At 36.7% G+C, this 21,681-nt stretch overlaps 1 protein-coding gene across 2 annotated transcripts in view; it reads left to right on the top strand.

Annotated features, from left to right (window-relative positions):
- Window positions 1-21,681, top strand: part of ABCA9 (ATP binding cassette subfamily A member 9) — a 60,854-nt gene that overhangs the window by 22,307 nt on the left and 16,866 nt on the right. For both annotated transcript variants that reach the window (XM_079130245.1, XM_079130246.1), the window contains 12 exons: window positions 578-697; window positions 904-1,042; window positions 1,537-1,627; window positions 3,859-3,998; window positions 5,979-6,098; window positions 7,757-7,946; window positions 10,602-10,768; window positions 11,491-11,624; window positions 12,831-12,968; window positions 14,196-14,303; window positions 17,798-17,971; window positions 18,146-18,259. In XM_079130245.1, the coding sequence (XP_078986371.1) occupies window positions 578-697; window positions 904-1,042; window positions 1,537-1,627; window positions 3,859-3,998; window positions 5,979-6,098; window positions 7,757-7,946; window positions 10,602-10,768; window positions 11,491-11,624; window positions 12,831-12,968; window positions 14,196-14,303; window positions 17,798-17,971; window positions 18,146-18,259 (1,635 nt within the window). The remainder of the gene's footprint in view (window positions 1-577; window positions 698-903; window positions 1,043-1,536; window positions 1,628-3,858; window positions 3,999-5,978; window positions 6,099-7,756; window positions 7,947-10,601; window positions 10,769-11,490; window positions 11,625-12,830; window positions 12,969-14,195; window positions 14,304-17,797; window positions 17,972-18,145; window positions 18,260-21,681) is intronic.

Consider the following 21,681-nt stretch of genomic DNA (forward strand, 5'->3'; position numbering starts at 1 on the left):
TGTCACACAACCACCATGGAAACGAAATTGCTAGCCTAGTTTGTGTTATTTGTATTTTGCCTAAAGGTTAGGCAAAAGCGTTCTTTATAAAGACCAAAAAAGCTGGACTTGGTGGTGCATGCCTATAATTCCAGTGGCTCAGGAGACAGGTAGGAGTTCAAAGCCAGCCTCAGCAACTTAGCAGGGCCCTCAGCAACTTAGTGTCTCTAAATAAATAAATAAATAAAAATAAAAGAATAATAATAAAAGGCCAGGGGTGTGGTTCAGTGGCAATGCATGCTTAGGTTCATTCCAAGAAAGAAAGAAAGAAAGAAAGAGAGAGAGAGAGAGAGAGAGAGAGAGAGAGAGAGAGAGAGAGAGAGAGAGAGAGAAAGAAAGAAAGAAAGAAAGAAAGAAAGAAAGAAAGAAAGAAAGAAAGAAAGAAAGAAAGAAAGAAAGAAAAAAAGAAAGAGAGAAGAGAGAGAGAGAGGGAGGGAGGGAGGGAGGGAGGGAAGGAAGGAAGAAGGAAAGGATGGATGGATAAGGTCTTAAAAATAAGCAGTTTGGATTTTGGACTAAATATTCTTTATGTAATTAGGTACAACGAGTTTTACAGTCCTTAGAGATGGAAAATATTCAAGACATTCTTGCTCAAAATATAAGTGGTGGACAAAAAAGGAAACTGACTTTTGGAATTGCCATTTTAGGAGATCCACAGGTAAGTTGCTGGTGATGAGATTGAAGACTATGAAGTTATTGTCTTAGATCAAATGATTTGCAAATGACAAATGTAAGAGAATTTTTACAATGAAATATTAAACACACTAATGCATATTTTCCCAATACTTTTGCAAGTATACAGTACTTTTTAGAAGATTCTTTTTCCTAAAAGGAAAAATTATTGTAGTTTTGTTTATTGTCCAGGTTTTGCTATTGGATGAACCAACTGCTGGACTGGATCCTCTTTCAAGGCACCGCATGTGGACTCTCTTGAAAGAGAGGAAATCAGACAGAGTCATTGTCTTCAGCACCCAGTTCATGGATGAGGCTGATATTCTGGCTGGTAATTTTAACTTTTCTTTCATTCATCTTAGTGAGAATTTAGGGACATATGTGGAATATGAATAGATGCTCCCTGGCTGTGTCTCACTGACCTGGGCCAAGACAGGGGAATTTGGCTGTCACTCATTTAATGTCTGTGTCCCAAAGTACTTTGTCCCATGGAGGTATACTGATCCTATTGCAGAGCAATGGGACTTATAAAATATATGGTATATTCTCTAAGGTATCTTATGTTTTATTCAGTAAAATGCCAGTTGACTTGAAATTGTTTAAACACATAGTAGTAACTTTTTAACTATGCTAAAGAATAACTTACCATAATTTATCATTGCAGTTCTTGGATGATGACGTGGTTTACCTATGGCAGAATTAGAATATATCTATTTTAGTGTGCTATACTTCTAAAATGCATTACTTGTTAATGGATTTACTCTTTTATGAAGTGTGAGGAAACAATGCCTTGATAAGATTTATGTTTTGGTTCTTTCTAACTAGACAGGAAGGTCTTTATATCCAATGGGAGGCTGAAGTGTGCGGGCTCTTCTCTCTTTCTGAAGAAGAGATGGGGCATTGGCTACCAGTTAAGGTACTGCTCTTAATGGCGGGGACACATGGAAAATGCTGGGGGCAGGTGCACTCAATATCACCATGTCAAAATAGGCTGCGCAAGCCCTCTTCAGGAGAGGTCAGTTAGAACCAGGTCATGCTGCCCTCTTAGTTAGAATATAGGATATGTGCAGTTGTAGATACTAAGAATATAAGGATGGTTATTAGGTTTAAATAAAACACTTGAAAAATATTTTCATAACCTGTCACTTGCTAAGAGTAACTTACTGGTGTTTCAACCCTTGATCTTATCATATATCAGAAGTTGTTTTTATCTTGACAGTTTCAGTACCTTCTCTCAATTCTCCCTGACTTCATTTTCTGCACCATTCTTTTCTGTCTGTCATGATTAAGTAATTCCTACCACTTATTAAGCATTGGCTACATTTTAGGGATTGCTAAGAAACCTAAATAAAATATACTTCTATTATCATATTTAACCTTCCAAATAACTCTAAAAAGTGCTATGCTACTGCCATCCTTCTTTGATAAGTAAGAATGTCACACACTGAGAATTTTAATAACTCACCTGGCTTGCATGTTTGTAAGGGTGGAGTCTTGGATCAAGATTATAAGTGTGTGTGATTCATGTACTCTACTTCCCACTAAAGTATCAATATTTCTTTAAAAATCATTTCAAGCACTTCATCTCCCAGGGTTAAACTGCTCCCACCATTACTTACTCTAAGTGCTTACTTGATCAAAACTACCATTTCATTGTTATCATTTGTCACAACTGAGTTGACTCAGTACCTCCACCTGAAGGGGTCCACTCTCTCTCCTCCAGATATGTGCACAGTTGTCTTGCTTCTGCTTGAGGGAGGACATCTTGGATAGATGTCCACCAACCCCTTTAACTATGTCCAAATCTTGTCCATTTCTGAAGGCTATTTCCGAATGTTTTCTCCTTCTTGAGTATTCTCTTTTCTGAAAACGTGAAAGCCCTGCTTTGAATTGTTGCATTGGGTGACTTTTTAACTTCCTTGATCCTCAGTAGCTTCATTTATAAAATAGTAGTACCAACACCTACTTTACAGTTAAGGCTAAGTGAGCACTTGACAAGGTGTGAAGTACTTACCTGTTCTCTCTTTCCTGTCTATAACACACTGATTCATATTACTGATCCATTCCAAGCTCCCTTAAGGAAGGTATTGTTCTTCTGACTTGGTATCCCTCATAATGCTAAGCACAGAATAGTGTTTTTTAATTGATATTTTGGATTTATGTAATCGAGCTATTGCAATGTTCGCATCGCTCTATCTCCTCAGTACATTTCAGTGGATATGACTAAGGGGATTTCTAAAATTCAAAAATATAATAAGAAGTTTAATATGGTCTTATCAAAGGATATACCAGCTTTCAATTTAGTCAATTTTGCACAAAATGATGAAATAGCATGTATTGAGGGTTTACCAAGAAAGGCCCCGTGCTATCTCAAATGCAGTGTTTTCTTTTGTTTTTAGAAGTTCTTTTAGAAACTGAATGTTATTTCATTTCACAGATGAGAACTCTGATTCTGAGAGATGTTAAACACTTTCCTGGATGCAGGTCTGGAACTGCATTAGTATGACATTAGACCCATGCTCTTTTTATTGTACCAGAGATTGAACTTAGGGTTGCTTAACTACTGAGTCACATCCCCAGCCTCTTTTATTTTTTTTATTTTGAGACATTTGAAACAGGGTCTTGCTAAGTTGCTGAGGCTGACTTTGAACTTGTTATCCTCCTACCTGAGGCTCCTGAGCCACTGGGATTACAGGTGTGCCCCATGGTGCCCAGCTAGACCCATGTTCTTAGTGACTTTACAAATTACCTCCATTCTTTTTTTTTACTGTGTCCAAGTCCAGGTGTCTGAAGAACTCATACCTTACTGTGAAGGCAATGTTGGATTTTTGAGTAGATGGAGACAAAATCAAACCTCCCCACGGCCCACCCCAGCCCAGGCAGGATTTAGCTGAATCTCTTCCTCCAATGGACAGTCTTTGAGATATCTTATCTAACCCATCTTCCCCTTTCACTAGTTCCTCTGCCATGTTGTGTAGATTAAACAGTTTGGAATATGTCAGTATTATTATGTTTTTCCTCTTCTAGGAAATTTTACATTTTTGTCTCATAAATATTAATGAAGTAACAAGCACAAACTACATAGGAAGTGTTTTTTGAGATAGTGTTTGATAAAAATAACTCTAGCCCACTCTTTTTAAATATTAGTTTGCATCTCAATGAAATGTGTGATCCAGAGAGCATAACATCACTCGTTAAACAGCACATCCCTGATGCCAAATTAACAACACAAAGTGAGGAAAGACTTACCTATATTTTGCCTTTGGAAAGGACCAGCAAATTCCCAGGTAATAAAATGTAGAGACCACAGAATGATTTGGGAATGGTGTTACTGATAATCACTGGGCTGATAAAGAATGATGACTAGTTTTAAAGCTTGCTAAATATCTGTCACTATGCATTAACTCATTTAATATTTCCAGTCCCAAGTTCACTTCTGTGAGCCAATGAAATTATCCTTGTGTCATTTATGAGTAAACCAAGGCACATAGATAAATATGCTTCAAGTTGCACCGTGTGCAATTAAGAGGAAAGCATCAAGCTAAAATTAGGATTTGGGGGGAAATTTGTTTCAGGAATGAATGAGAGAGGTCAGGGCAGGAAGGGGGTCTGTGAAAACTGCAGTGGATTATTGAAGGTGCTAAAGGAATTTATACACAATGTTTAGCGTGTATGAACTCCACATCACAATGCTGTCCAAGGTATTGAATGAGTATGGTCCACCTGCATGCTACTGATCATTCCAAAATTCACAACTTGGCTTCAAGTATAAAAGCCTGGATGACTATGCAGTTACCACTCTTTTATTGGCTGTCCCAATAAGCCGTTTTATTTCCCAAGAGTTCAAGGTAGATGACTTGCTTTTTTTTTTTTTTTTTAAGTGTAGCCTATAAATATTTGTTTACCTTATTGAGTTCAGGGAATTTGCCAACACTGAAAAGGAAGATCCAGGGGCGATAGCTGTATGCTCGAACAACTAAGCTTGCCGTCATCACGACCAATAAAGAAACACAGCACCAGACAGTGGTCTTAATGACAGAGTTATAATCATCAACTGATTTAATAAACATATTGTTAAAATATAAAATTTAAGTAAAGCACCTGGATTGACATGCAGTGCCTCTGGCATTTCATTAGGTCTAAGATATACTTAACTAGGATTCACCTCTAAGAAAGAAACAAATTAACAATGCTGTCAATTAAAATAATTTATGATCCATCCTCATTTCACTTATGTTGGAAGGTCATGAAATATATTCATCTTAGAATCAGTGAGATAATGGTAGTCTCAGATGTACATAGCAATGTCTTTGAGATACTGGTCATTATGAAAACAGAAATCTTCATGACCACATAGCGCAGTTTTATCTGATTGCTTATTAAATGTATTCCAAACATGATAAACAATTAGAGACAGACTAAAAAAGAAACTAAACTTAGGTACGTTTAAAAACTCATTAGAAATCATAAATACATCTCTATTTTTCTTTATGCAACACACAAGATAGAAGCTTTTTTTTTCCAACATTTTTTTTTTTTTTGCAATCTTTCAAAAGGACCTGCTAATCCCTCATGAAGAATTACCCTATTTCAAGACTCCTGTGTAATTTTCATATCATGGTCAGAAGCTGAGAGAGAGAGAGAGAGAGAGAGAGAGAGAATGAATCTGGGAGTGGATTCTTTGAATTACATAGTACATACTTTGTCCTTTCCTTTAACTTATGCATTTTTAAAGTAGGAAAGATTCTGTGACAATTACTTGTTTCCATAAACATTAGTTCTTTTGCATTTGTTTTTAGTTGTAGAGGGATACAATACCTTTATTTTGTTTGTTTATTTGTTTATTTATTTTTTAATGTGGGGCCAGGATTGAACTCAGTGCCTCATGCATGCTAGATGAGCACTCTACCACTAAGCCACAACCCCAGCCCCTGGAAAATATTCTTTAGTTAATAGGAGCCTAGAATTAAGCATTACCTATAAGATAACAGAAATAAAGCTTTAAAAAGTACACTAAATAGAATATATTTATTTTTAAAAAATGTAGTTTTCAAAGAATAGAAAAACACATTTAGATTTGACTTTAGAACTCAAGAAGACATGCACTACGTAGATATGTTTTTGAAATAAGGAACTTCTAAGTCAATTTTGTTTCTGGTGGAAATGTATTTGGTCTATCATCAGTGCTTTTTCTTTTGGATAAATATAATTATCATCAATGTCATTATAAATTAGAATATTCTGATCTATTTTTGGTCTATTTTTAGACCTTTACAGGGATCTTGATAGATGTTCCAATGAAGGCATTGAGAATTATGGTGTTTCCATGACAACTTTGAATGAGGTGTTTCTGAAATTAGAAGGAAAATCAACTATTGATGAATCAGGTAAAAAAGGAAGAAAGAAAGGGGTGGGGGAAAAAGTGGAGAAGAGGAGGAGGAAGAAAGGAAAGAAAGTTTAATTTTATTTTTCTGTGTGATATTTTATCTTGTAAATATGCTTTGAATGGAGAGATTATATGCATCTATTGGTACTGGTTAGGAAAGCTTAAAGCAGAGAAGAAATGTACCTTTGTGGAATACAGCGATGTACCACACTAAGTCCTCGGGAGATAAACAATAATATGCTGTATCATGTTACCTGAATGTAAGTACTATAGAGAAAAGAAAATTCAAATTTACATTGATACCTGCTTATCTTGAGCTTTTTAAATATATCATTCCAGTGTTGCAGGATTCAGTTGTTTCATTAAAAGATCTGCTTTCAGTCTAATTGCCATTGCTTGTAAAGTATTGTCCTGTCTGATGACTTCTAAGACATTTTCTTGATTTTGGTTTACTGTCATGTCACCTTGTTTATTCTTTCTGTGCATTTTAATATTTTAAAAAGTTGATCTGCCATGACCTGTGCAGCATCAACAAAGGATTCTCAAGTAGGGGTGACTGAAGATAGAGAAAAACATAGAGACCAAAAAAACACAGAGACATTATCAAGTAACCCTGGAGTCACGTGGGACACTTCACTCTGATGGAGGAACGGTGACCCAGAGCTAGCTCCACAGGTTTATTATATAGGGCTTCATAATCAGGAAGTTAAACTACAGGGGCATTGTAATTGTTTAAGGCTTGTGAGTTGTCAGAGTCTTCTTTGTGCAATTAAAAAGTTATAGAGCTAGAAACATTTTTTGCAGCTATCCTACTGTTGCGGTACTAGGAACATTCTGCCGCACCCAGGAAACCATTATCCTGGGACGTCTGATAAGCGTTAGCATCATAGCTAAGAGTCAAAGCTGATAACAACTTCACCTTTGGCAAGGAATATATCTCAGGCTTGGCTTTTGCTGATGCCACAGGATCAGTCAATGAGTGGGGGCTCATCTGCTCTTCACATTGACCAAGTATATTTTTAGTTCCCCCTTTTCTCTTTTTATTTCTTTTTGAAGTTACATGCTTGGTACTTGTTTTTAGCAGGTATAGGTAACATTTTTATGTGCTGAGAACCAAACCATGGCCTCATGTGTATGAGGCAAGTTCCCTGCCCTTGCAACGAACTGTTAATGTACATATTTTATAGCTTTCTAGAAGTCTATCAGTTCTCTCTAGGTTTCTCCTCAAAATAAGTGAACGGTTATTTAGTTCTTAACCATGGCTATATTAAAAATACTCTTAGCATTGTCTTTATGTTCTTGGAGGCAAGAGCAGAAGCTCCTGTAGGTACTTTTTTGCTTTGATTGGAAGTGACAAGATAGTTTACCTCTTGCAATGCAAATATTTACTTATGAGTTTATTTCAATTGATTTCCCTAGAAGAAGTCCTGCAAAGGATTTTTTTTTTCAGAAGACACAAGATTTCCTTTTATTATGTCAATATTTTTTGCTTCTCTCTCATTTCCTCAACTGTTGCTCTAATAATACCATGAATTAGATGACTTTTCCCTTAGCTCGGGAGTCTAAATCTGGCACCTTTGGTTGAAAAGATGATCATAGGAAAAGCTAAAAATTTACAATTAATATGGCATCTTATACATAATTTATCTTACATTTTAGATATTGAAACATTGCAAGGTGATGGGGCAAAAGATATGGGAAACCTTGTTGAGCTGGAACAAGTTTTGTCTTCCCTCCATGCGACAAAGACGACAGCAAGTGGCATGGCACTCTGGAGGCAGCAGCTCTGTGCAATAGCCAAAGTTCGCTTCCTCAAGTTAAAGAAAGAAAGAAAAAGCCTATTAACCACGTGAGTATCCGAATATTTCAGATTTGTTTGAACTGTGCACTCAAAAAATATATATATATAAGAAAGCAAAACAAAAAGAAAAAAAAAAGCGCTCAAATAAAATAAATCCCAGTAACTGCAGAAGGTCTTTTAAACAACGACAACAAAAATGCATTCTTAATTGCTTATGTGGATGTATAATCAAAACATACGAAGGTTGGGATTCTTGCAATTTCATAAATTTTGCTCATAAAAATGGGCTGAAGTAGTTGTTTGCAATCATGTGGATGTTAGGACTTTGGTCCTGTCCTAAAGATGACAAAATTTTCATTTCTTAGCTGCTCCACAGAAATGGAATCAATAGAGTGCATGTGCATTTATATGTATGTGTGTGTGCATGTGTGTGTACATATGTATATGTATATAAACATGTATATGCATGCATATATTTTAAGGAATTGTCCCCACTGCCAAAGGACTGGCAAGAGTAAATCCACAGGGCAGGCCAGCAGGCTGGAAATTCAGTTTGAATTAACGTTGCTGGACAGACCACACACTGTGTCAGAACTTCAATGTTACAGTTTTGGCGCACTGTGCATTGCAAGTTTAGTGTCACAGCTGCATCTAAAGCCCACAGTAAGGTTTACACAACATCCCTTTGGCTTCAGTCTCATCACTGAATACCACTTCCTTGCATAAGCCCAGCTCTATACTGAGATTTATAAATCCAAAATATTTATAAACACTCTCACGCACTACTCTTATTAAATATTTGCACATACATTAAAATAAATAGGTCGTGAAAGTTGTATTAGACAGCTTTCCATCACTATAATGAAATACCAGACAATTTACAAAGAGGAAAATTTACTTTAGCTCACAGTTTTGGAGATATCAGTCCAAAATCAGGTGGTCCCATGCTTTGGGACTCTGGGGAGGGTGCCATGTCATGGTGGGAGGGAGGGTCTGGTGGAGCAAACCACCTCCATCTTGAGTCAGTAAGTGGAGAGGAAAAGGAAGAGACCGAGGTCCCACAATTCCCTTCAAGGTCCTCTGTGGACCTAAGGATAGAGTATGAGGCCCCACCTCCTAAAGGTTCCTGCCTCCCAAGAGTGCTACCCTGGGTACCAAGCCTTTTCACACATGGACCTTTGGGAGACATTTAGCTTCCAAACTGTTGTAATGACTTGCCATAGGGGTGGTTAGATAAACATTAAATATGAATAAATTAGACAAATCTGTGAACAATGCATTTAGTAGGAAATAGGTTATGTTAAACTGGAGGCATCAAAGAAGGAGTTCAGGGAGAATTTAAACTTGGTGTGAGAGAATGGAACTTATTAAGTGAAGGGGAGAACAAAGGTTAGAAATTCAGGCAGGGAAAATGTACAGAGTATGAAAACGCATGCAGAATCTAAAGAAACTCTTAATTGTAAGTTCACTGAAACATGGGATGTCTCAAAAATAAAAATAAGTTTTAGAATATATAGAACTAAAAAGTTTGGACTCTTCTGAAGCTATTAAAGATTTATTCATTTTTTTATTGAATTTGATTGACAGAACAGAATGCCAAGAAGCTGAATTGGGCAATGATGCAAAATTGTTTGGAAATAGTTGACACTGGACAAAATGAAAACAGTGGTTTAGGGTAACACTGATAGAAGTCAGAACAGACAGATAATAAAGGCCCATCTTGAAAAGTTGAGGAGAGAAGGTGGTTCTGGAGGCAAGAAATAATGATGATACGACAGGCAGGAATCTTCAACCATTTGAAAAAGAGATTTCGAGAAAAGAATGAGTGGGAAATGATTCAGCTTTGGAGCCCAGGAGAACGAGAAAATGTTGTAGCTCTCAGAAATTGGAAATGGGATGAGAAAAGTTTCGCAGTGTAGAAGGTCTGATATGCCAAGTTGCTGGGCTGCAGATAAAGAAAGAAAAGCAAGACTGAAATGCAGCAAAGAGGTGGGCACTGGAGAGAGCATTTAAACAATACCCAGAAGATTTCCTAGGCCTGAATGCAATGTCCAAGACATGACTAGGCAGAAAAGACCAAAGATAAGTACATAGGAACCATCTCACTTTAGAAGAAAAAAGAGGAAAGAGCGTGGTTCAAAGTTTATTCGTGCTTATAATTTATTTCTACTATTATAACCATGACCATCTCGAACCTGTTATGGTTTGGATATGAGGTGTCCCCCTCAAAGCTCCTGTGCCAATGCAGAAATGTTCAGAGGTGAAATGATCAGATTATGAGAGCCATAACCCAATCAGAGGATTAATCCAGCTCATAGATTGATAATTTGAAAGGACTACTGCACTGAGTGCTAACTGTAGGAAGGTTGGTCATAACTGGAGGAGGTGGGTCAGTGGGAGCATACCTGGAAGGTTCATCTGCCCTGGAACCCCTCCCCCTTTTCCCCTCTGTTTCCCAGTCCCCCTGAGCTAAGTAGCCTTCTTCCATCAACCCTTTCCACCATGATTTTCTGCCTCTTCTTGGGTCCAGAGCAATTAACTACCTACCATGGACTAAATCTCTGAAACCATGAATTAAAATAAACTTTTCCTCCTCTAAGTTGTTCATGTCAGGCATTTTGGTCACAGTGACAAAAAAGCTAACACATCTAATAACCTACAGAAATTGCTATTGATTATTCTTCTATGTTTTCCTTCATGTAGGTTATTCCTTTTTGGGATTAGCTTTATCCCTCAACTTTTGGAACATCTATTTTATGAGTTATATGATAAAAATTACTCCTGGGGACTGTCTCCAAATATGTACTTCCTTTCACCAGGACAACCACCACAAGATCCTCTGACTCTTTTGCTGGTCATCAATAAAACAGGTAAACACAGGGCTAACATGCAACTCTTATTAAGAGCTTCCCCAGGGAAAAAAAAATTTTTTTAAACATGAAGAAAAAAAACTGTATGTTTTAGAAAACACTTGTAAAACCAAGTAGAAAATTAATTGAAAAATGAAAGGTACAAGATTGGAGACTTTGTTTCAAAAACATATTTTGAACTTAAATTCTAATGGCCATTTCATAGAGGAATCCAAGGGGATTTAGGAAGGTAAATCACTGGCTGAACTTTGAAATATTTCTGTATCATTTTGTAAATCTTTGCATTGCTGGACTTTGGGGGAAAAGATCTGTTTCAAATTTGTAAGATGATAGAAGATTCATTGCTTCAAGGATTTTGGTGTTAGTAATTAGTATTTTGTGTGTGTGTGTGTGTGGTGCTTGAGATCAATCCCTGGGTCATACACATGCTAAGCAAGGATTTTACCACTGAGCCAGCTTCCCAGCCTAGTACTTAGTTTTTTTTCCCTAATATAAATTATAAGTAGCATTCTTAGGCATTAGGCAAAGAAACTTTCTTAGATCCATGATAGCAGAGTGGGTTTTAGTACAGTAGCCCCAATTCTGCTTTTAAGAAATTCATAGACCGTCTCCGTTGTGGTATGTTTTGAGTGGTAACATTTGGTTTCGTGTTTTCTTCTTTGTAGTGCTGAATTGTTGTTTTGTTTCATTTTTGTTTCTTTTGCTCTTTCCCTTCATGGTAGGGTCAAACATTGATAAATTCATACATTCACTGAGACGACAGGACATAGCTTTGGAGGTGGATGCCCTCGGAATTAGAAATGGCACAGATGAGCCATCCTACAATGGTGTTATCATTGTGTCAGGTGATGAAAAGGTGAGTCGGAATCTGATTGCCTATTTTCACCAAAGATGGATTATGAGAATACAATGTGACTGATTCAAATGAACTTACTTGGAAGGTTAATTTGACATAAGTGTAATGTATCCCATTTTCATACAAGTTGGGTGACAATTATCTGCTTGCAGCCTCCAATTAACAATATTGTAATTAACTGTTAAAATAGTGATTTATCTAAATTTTACCAATAGAATTCCTTTCCAATCATTAATTTACATCTTATTCTCAGTTGGAAAACAACTCCCCAATTTATACTTGGCTTTTATTCTGCAGTCTGCAAAACATCTGTATCTCTTTACTCATTATTTATCACTTGCCTGGGCCCTGCAAGAGTTTGAGTTAGAGGTCCCAGTCAAGTCAAATGGGTGAATCACCTGCTATCAGGTGTCACAAAATTTGACCATTTGTAACTTGTCATATTTAATTTTCAGAAGTAATTTTCGTGCCAAGAATGAACTAAGTCACCTTCAATCAAACTAGTCCTTGATTGTTCTTAAGTTAGTTTCTAAGAATCTCAGAAAATCAGTTTTTTAAAAATGGCACTTACAATATCATAAACATTGCTTTAGGCAATTAAGGTTAGATACAATATATTTTATTTAATTTTCATTGTAAAAACACATTATTAATGCTTGCCTGTATTTTGGGCAAATAAGTAATTAATTAATTAATCATTTTCTTCGAAGAAGACATAATCACATCATCATATATACATACACGTATGTGTAAATGTTATGGCATTTTAACAGAGATTTTACATGCAAGTTCAGTATTCATGAAGACTTATGCTTTTAATGCAACTATCTGCCTGCCTCCTGTTTCCCAAGTATCCACATATTTATGACTTGTAAAAACAATAAATTGCATTTGAATACAAAGTCTCTGACCACTTTCAAGTGATGTTGCATTTTGGAGCTTTATAGTGTTGCTAAAACCCATTTGAGATATTTTTGTTTTGTGCAATTTTAGGCATAAATTGCCATATGGTTGATGTTACCCTGGGTAGAAACCAAAGTCACAGTTTCCTTTAACTGTACGGGGAACTAGTCAATAACATAGGTGATGATGATATTAATCACAATCATGCTGTGACCTTACAACATTATCAATAATTCCACCATATTAATTCATTAAATTTTGTATTTACACTTTAAGGACTTAGAAATATTCATTATATTTTAGGATCACAGATTTTCAATAGCTTGTAATACCAAAAGGCTGAATTGCTTTCCTGTCCTCATGGATATTATTAGCAATGGGCTACTAGGAATCTTTAATTCTTCAGAACGAATTCAGACTGACAGAAGCACATTTTATGAAGTAAGTATAATATTATCTCACTGATACTGAACCATGAAAAGTTTTAGGAAAGTCCTTGAAATGCAGGAATAACATCATGTTAATTTTATGAACCTATTCTTATATAAGTTTGTTTTATATATAAATCATTGTGTGTATATATTATGTGTGTGTGTGTGTGTGTGTGTGTGTGTGTGTGTATCAACACACTATTTGGTATTGATTATGAAACATTAAAATCTTATTCAGATGAGTTTGGATAAACGGAGCAATGAAAGTATGGCTAATTGGAGAAAATGTATGATTTTGGGTCTTAGATCTTGTCACTATTTAGTTGGACATAGTTGACACAACTAATGTCTTAAACAACTTGACGCAAGTTATTTTAAGACCAATTGATAAAACATAAATGTATAAAACTATAGGTGCTTAATAAATTATTCTCATTCTTGCTATTAACATTATTTTCCTTTGGAAAGAAGTTTCTGGTAAAAAAACATACAGCTTTGACTAGATTAGGGGATGAGCTGAATTAGGGCAAGGTGCATAGAAACAGTTCTTGTTTCTTTTTTGTATTTTATAGAAACTTTTTATTATGTCAAGTTTCAAAAATACACATAATAGAGTGCATGATAATGTAAACCAACCTCAATCATTTAAACATGGGTGCTGACTACTTTTCTCCAAAGTCCATTACTCTTCTAACATTCAAGTCCTTGTTTATTGCTGCCAGATCCCCAGAGGCATTTGAATTTATTATTTCTGCATTATGCTGAACCAGGGGAATATCTTATTATAAATGTAATGTCTCACCGTAAATGTTGAACTGAGCTGATTGAACACCAATTTATGAAAGTAGGAAAAATATCCCCTTCGTTGATGATCTCCAATCTCTGTTTTCTGTTGAAACATGAACCTTCATGTTTCAGTGTTTGTAATGCTGTAATCATGCGTCAGTGAGCAGAAGTTTCATGACTGTTTCAGAAGTTACTATCTGTGGGACCTTATCCAATTCATATCATCTGGTTGAGCTTGCTTCTTCATAAGTACCTCAAGATACATGTTCAAAATGTCCAAGTTACTGCACCACAGGACTGAAAATGAATGTGAATGAGAAGTTGCAAAGAGGACCTGGGGAAGTGTTTCAAGCAGTTAGCCCAATTCGGTTATTTGACTGATGGAGTTAAGACTGCACAAATGAACCTGATGCCCACTTACTATTGCTCACCACGATCTGCATGATTTCAGGAGCAGATGCCTTCTGAGTACCAGTACCTGAGTGGCGCCTTCTTCTGGTTACCAATGGTTGCGTGTTTCACTCCTTACATCGCGATGAGCAGCATCGGAGACTACAAAGTAAGAAGAGTTGACAAGCCTTGCGATGTCTAGGGAATCCTCTTAGACCTTTATGAGATACACAGATATACATAGAAGTGGTGCATCTAATTTATGTGCCGGATACAATGAACACTCGAGCATTTCAATAATAGGTTGTCAAAGTATGAAGAAAATTTTACTTTACTTATTAAACATGAGACCTCACAAAGAGCAGCTTAGGAAATATCACCAGCCTGCAGGGAATGACACCTTTTAACTGTGTGTCACTTATGGTTTCATTGGTAGACACTGCCTCCTGACGTAATCATTTCCCTCTCTCTGTGGTGGCTTCCACTTTCCACTTGGTGGTAAAGTTACTGGGTTAAACAGCCCTGCCTGGCTCACCACAACACTTTGACATTGTTGGAAAAAGATTGTGCTTTTCAAGTTTCATTTTTCTATGTTGCTTTTCTATAAAATTCAAGACGCCTATGATGATCTTTCTATCTCTCTTCTGAAAGAGCCATTTCCCTCCACCAGGCTCTTGGCCCCGTCGCCTGGTGCTTGGCACTGAGCCTTGTTACTGTTCCGGAGATGTCTTTGATGGGTCTGCATTTATTTTCATTTGTTCTGCTCCTAAATTCTCCCTGTCTTTAGCATCTTGACTCTTGAGCAACACAAAATACTGTCCCATCTTCTCTTCTTTCACCATTTTCTTCTACTGCTCTGGTCAATCTTTCTCACCCCCTAGCCCCCCTTTTTATTTCTTGAGTCTGCATTCAGATCCTGATTCTTCCATTATTAAACAGTGTGGATTTTGAAAGTTCCTTAGTCACTCTCTGCCTTGGTTTATCGCTTATAAAATGCATAATTGTGACATCTATTTGAAATAGGTTTTGTTACGTGGTGAAATAATTCCTATGTGTCATTCAGAAGAATACCTAGCACAGAGTAGCTTTCCCATAAGTGTTAATGCTTGATGTTCAAATGCTTAGGGTTTAGTTCTGGGGCTCTTTCTAGTTATTTCCAGAATTCTCAACTTCTATATATAAAATAGCCTACTTGATATTTTCACATAGATAAATAATTGATATTTCAAGTATGGGTAAAAGAAAATTTTCATTTTCTTCACCAGATCTGTCCATCGCCTTGTCTATAATGATACTCTTGTCTATAATTGCTCTGGCATGAAATTTTGGAGTGATCTTTGTTTCTCTTTGTCTTTTAGCTCCTGATCCAATCCATCAGTGAATGCTTTAAGTACTTCTTAAGATGTGTTAAATCCACCATTTCTTTCTGTCTCCGTGATTCAGCCTAGTTTAATTCATCATCATTCCCCTCTGGACCACTGCAGTAGCTACCCATGTACAGTCAATTAATTTCACAGAGCGAGAGTGAGCATTCATGGGTTTAAACAAGATCACCTCGTTATTTTGTTTTACAGCCTCCCATAGTTTCTCTTTGAAGCAAGAATCAAGCTCTAATTATTTACATTGTCTGGCAGAGCCCTGCATGGTCTCTCTCTTATCTGTTTCTCCACCTTCCTCACTGCAGTCTCCTCTTCTGCCAACTCCACCCTTTCTTCTGGTTCTCAGACATTCTTTCTAGCTCCATTCTTTCCCCCTTGTTGTTGTTCTATAGGGGACTTCTTGTCACCCAGATCTCAACACAAACATTACTTTGGCTCAGACCCTTTCCCTCCTTAGTCCAAAATGGATACCCCATCACTTCCATATGAGCTCATTCTGAAAATCTGTGCATGGCATGCGTTGGTATCTGAATCTTTTCTCATTTGCTTGACATCCTCCCCACTAGGAATACACATCGTCAAAGCAGAAATAGTTTCCTCTAAATTCCACATCCTCCATGGTTACTTATCTCCATAATTAATGGATCGCCTTCCATTCTTTCACTCTTGCCTGAAATCTAGGAGCTATTACTGCTAGGGTTGCCAGATTCAGCAAACAAAATTATAGTTATCCAGTTGAATTTCCAAAATCAGATAAATGAGGGATAATTTCTTGCCGTACATATGTTCCCAATATTGCGTGGGACATACTTATACTCAAAATGTCATTTATTTGAAATTTAGTTAACAACCCCATGATATTGACACCTCTCCCCCCACAACCCCTATCTGTCTCTCTCCTTCATAGCCAGTCTATGATATTTACTTTCAGAAACTTATGTATAACCTAGAAGCACAACCTGGTTTAAGTTAATTTCCTGCCTGGGATCCCATCACTGTACTAAGGAGCAACAACAAAATCCCCGCCCCCTGTCCAGCCATGGTGATCTGGACCCAAGTACATCTTTCTACTCCAACCTGATTCCACTGTCACTTTGATAACTGTGCTCCAGCCACGTTGGCTTCTTTCTAGTTTTCTCCAAGGTCAGCCTTTGCCCACTGCAGGGCCTTTTCTCTGTCTGAAGTTCTTCCAACCTGTTACCAGGTAACCCTAGGTTACCCCGACAGCACTCATGTATCATTTCACAAGGAAACCCTCTCTGACTTCACCCCATATTTTTTCTGAACACCTACACATTTTTAGCATGTAGCTGTTGCTATACCAATTTGCTTATTGCCTTTATTCCCTTCTCCTCTGTAACTTACACTCCATAAGAGCCCTGTGACCGAGACAAAGCCAGCCACATGGTGCAAACCCTATAAATGTATATTAAGCAAATTAATGAATAGGAAACATCAGCTTTCTAACAACGTGCCCTCCCCATCATTTGATTTCCTGTCTCCTCCTTTCAGATGAACTGTCCTTCCCAGAATATTTACTTGTATTCCATGTTTTCCCAATAAATTTTATTATACAGACTCAATTTTAGATCTAAAATTTCAATGGTCTTTATGCTTTACTTTTTAAATAGTCCAAGTTACATTTTTTAAGACTTGTATTTTGGACAATCACTGTAACCATGTGACTGGCAGTGGATCATGATATCAAAGTCCACTCACTAATTTTCACAATGTAATAATGAAAAATATGGTTTTCTTAAAGACCATGAGGGCATTGTTTTAAAAGCAGTCTTGATCATTGCCAACCCAAGGAGTCTTTTTTTAAGTGAAATTAACTACTTAGATGGCCATTTCTTAGACTGCAAATAAAGTACCAATTATAAATGCATTGTTTATATTCCAAATAAATTTTAAGAATCTTATAGGCAGTTGTAAACACACTTCTGTTGAACTTTGCAATTTGCAAGTCTTCGTGTCTAAGGAAAGAGTAGCTTTGGAAAGAAAGGAAGAGGTATCTTCTCGCTGAGGCAAGGACTGCTTCTTGATGGAGGGTCAGCCGCTTGAGCTGGTGCCTGTTTCCTCCAGACTCTGAATCATAATGCAGTTGGCAGTACTATTCATACCTCCGAAGTCGGAGTGTGGTAAGTGGCAGTGCCATTTGCCAACCGGGATAATAGTTACCAAGACAATACAGCAAAATGAATTATTTCATGACTATACGTTTACCATTTCCCTAGGCTCAGATTTTCTGTACCTGTTGATGATTCTTCTGTTTCTTTACCAGAAAAAAGTTCATTCCCAGCTATGGATTTCAGGCCTCTACCCTTCTGCTTACTGGTTTGGACAGGCACTAGTGGATATTCCCCTGTACTTCCTGATTCTCCTTATAATGCAAATCATGGATTATGTGTTGAGCCCAGAAGAGATTATAATTATAATTCAAAACCTATTGATTCAGGTAAGTGGCAAAAGAAATAGTTTTATTAGATTATTTTTTATGAAAGTAGTAATGTTATTGATTTTAAACCAATGAACTTCAAATTATTTTTGCTATAGTTTTGAAAAGTTGAGGGATACCCATATTTTCCTACATCGTATTTACCCTGCCCAACTTAAATATTTCTACTTTTAGATCCTGTGCAGTATTGGATATGTCTCATCTCTTGTTTTCTTGATATATGTGATCTCATTCATCTTTCGCAATGGCAGAAAAAATAGTGGCCTTTGGTCATTTTTCTTCTTAATTGTAAGTATGCTAATAGTTACAATTGCTTGATTTTTGAACGTTTTTAAATAACTCTAGCAGTATATATTTTAGTCTTTGTACTAACCACAATGGTAAAGTAATATTGCTCTCTACAAAATTCTAACTGCTTTAAGATAATCACAGACATATATAGAATGTGTTGTATGTATGGATATAGACCATCTGCGAACAATGACCCCCCCAAACTTGTTTCCAGAGCTAGAGACTCCCCTGAGCGAGACTTCTTAGCCCTAACAGTTCACTTAATGTCACTTGAATATTTGCAAGGGAATTCAATGATCCTGTATCTGAAACATAATCATCTCCTCAATCCTATTTTTCCTTGCCTCCAATAGGTCACATTATTGCTGAAAAATCCACCCAGCAAATTGCTCATATTGAAAATCTGGAATCATCCTTATTTCCTGTCTGTCTCATCCCACATTCCATCCATATGCATGTATCCCAGTCTGTTCAGTGGGTCCCATCCTTCCCGCTGCATCCATTGTCCAAGCTTTCCTCATGTCTCACCTGGAGTATTGCAACAGGCTTGTAACTGGTCTGTTTCTACTCTTGCTTCCTGTAAATCATTCTCCACATATTAACCAAAGCGATCTTTCAAAAATAATTTTTAATTGAAAAGTACATCTTACATTCAGAAAAGCACACATATTTTAAGCACACGAAAATATTTAAAGTAAGCACTTCCATAAAACTACCAGACACATCAAGAAATAAAACATAACTAGGACCCTGGAAGCACCCAACCCCCATTCCAACTTTACTCTCTCTTTATTAAAAACTCATTATTCATAGTTTTAATTCTATAGGTTAACCAGTTGCTTAACTTAATAAAAAAGGAATCATATAGAATGCATTAAGCATCTGCTCTTAATCCACAATATCTTATAAAGTTGACCTGCTGATAATTACCATAATAGTTCATTACTTTCCATGCTGCTGTATTCATGATGTGTATGCTTCGACTTGTTTATTCATTATTGATGTATATTCAAGTTGTACCTTATTTAGACTGTTAGAACTAACACTGCTATGAACTTTCTTATGTGTGTTTTTGTTCCCAGGCATACTTGTATATTTATTTTGAGATATAAGCCTACTAGTAGAATTATTAGGTCTGCATTCATATATTCAATTTTAGTAGATCTGGGCAAATAGCTTTTTAAAGTGTTTGTATTACCAGAAGGGTATGGAAAATCCCATGGATGATATGCAGGATACTTCATGTTTGCCAATAACTGGAAGGAACCAAAAATAAAATACAATGTACAAATACAAATTTTAGAATACAAAAAAAGACAGTGATTTCTGGATTGAGTTAAAAAATAGAACACCACTATTTATTGCCTACAAAATTTCCAAGTCATGGGCAATGACTTAACGGGCATTTATTTTTAATAGAGGAAATTAGAGATTGCTATGCAAATAACAGATACAGTAGAATTCAATATCAAAAGAATTAAATAAGAAAAAAATGAATATATTGACAGAATGGTAAAATTCATGAAGAAGATGCAAGACTCATATTTTGTTTAGCAAATACAGAATGGCAAAACACCTAACCATCATCTCTAAAGATAGAAGTAGAATTTAGACCACTCGTTTCAGAACTGAAAGATCTGGGGACAAAAGGAAAAAAAAAATGAGCCATTAGAGACGTTCACACTATACAAGTTGAAATTGATCAGAAATGTAGACCAAGAATATCTCTGATAGAAGAGTAGGGACAAATAAGACAAACTGGTGGAAATGTGATGACCAACGAAAGAAACCACTGGCTGAGTGACTAACTCCACCCCAACCTCTACAAGCAATAATGATGAGGGCAAGTTAGCTGATAAAATACTGATAGGTGTCTCTAGGTAAGAGGCTGAACTCAGAGCCCAAGCAGAGGTAAATAAAACCCTTAGGAGAAGAACTCCTTACCTGGAGAGGGTAGATGTTGGGGCTTGCTAATTTATAGGACTCTGACGTGAATTTGGATATGTCCCAAGGTTAACGGCGTGCTCACTCCCTGACAGTGAGATGCACTACCTACTGGTAAGTGAAAACTGATGCAAAACATGGACATGGCTCACAGAAGAAAGTACAAAGGCTGTGCAAGTCCCCTCCTGAGCACACTGCATCCATCCATGCCACCAGGCTTCAAAGATGTTGAGGGAAAGCAACACTCTGCATCATATTATTGCTCAGAGGGAAAGATCAGCAGATGTTGACTGAGAAAGAAAAGTGTTCAGGAGAAATCATACTCTATGATGACCTGGATAGAGATGTATGCCCAAGCTAAAAAGAAGAAATTTCTAAGCTATATAAACATACCAACCATCTGTACAATTACAGAACTAAGTAAGAGTGCATGCTGAAAAAAGGCTGACATCTAATTACAGATGTGGATTGAAATAATCACCATGATACAACAAAACAACAAGCCAGGCACCGTGGCACACACCTATAATCCCTGTGGCTTGGCAGGCTGAGGCAGGAGGATCTCGAGTTCAAAGCCAGTGTCGGCAACTTAGCAAGGTACTTAGCAACTTGGAGAGACTCTGTCTCTAATAAAGTAGTTTTTAAAAAGTGCTGGGGATGTGGCTCAGTGGTTAAGCACTCATGGGTTCAACCCCCAGTACCCCTGCCCCCAAAAAAGATCACAACAAATAGAAGGAAAATACTGAAAAGTAGACACAAAGAAAAACCTAATCCAATAAAAGAATAATTTGGTTTTCGTGTCATGAATTCATTAGGTACATGTATGTATCATTTTTAATGATGTAATTATATCTACGTGAAGTTATAATAGTAGGAAATGTCCTCTAAACTAAGAAAAAACTGACATGATTGATCAAATACTTATTAATATATGAACCTTCAAAGTAAAGGCATCCACAATATAAAGGGAAGTTAACTAGAAAAAAAGAAAAAAATTCAAGCTACCCCCCGATTTTCCTCCCACAATTCTGTAGGTCAGTTTTCATGTATTTGAGGGGAAGTAAAGGATGTTCTTCTTCTCCAAATCAGATCCACCCAATTTGTAGTTCCAGGAAACATTTGACTGACACATTCAAATATGAACTCAAGGATTGAAGCTATTGAAGCTCCTAATAAGCTATTCTTTTAAAAAGAAGACCACACAAAAATCTGCACATAGATGTTTATAGAAGCACTATTCACGGTTGCCAAGATACGGAAGCAATCAAGGCATCCAAGATGGTGAATGCATAAACTATGGTCCATCCAGAAAACTCTAAAACATGTGGACTATCAAGCTATGAAAAGACTTGGGGAAACTAAAATGCATATCACTAGGTGAAAGAAGCCAATCTGAAAAAACTACATACTGTATGATTCCAAGTGCATGATATTCTGGAAAAGACAAAACCCTGGAGACAATGAAAAGATCACTG

This window comes from Sciurus vulgaris (genome assembly GCF_902686455.1).
Source record: "Sciurus vulgaris genome assembly, chromosome: 3".
NCBI lineage: Eukaryota > Metazoa > Chordata > Mammalia > Rodentia > Sciuridae > Sciurus > Sciurus vulgaris.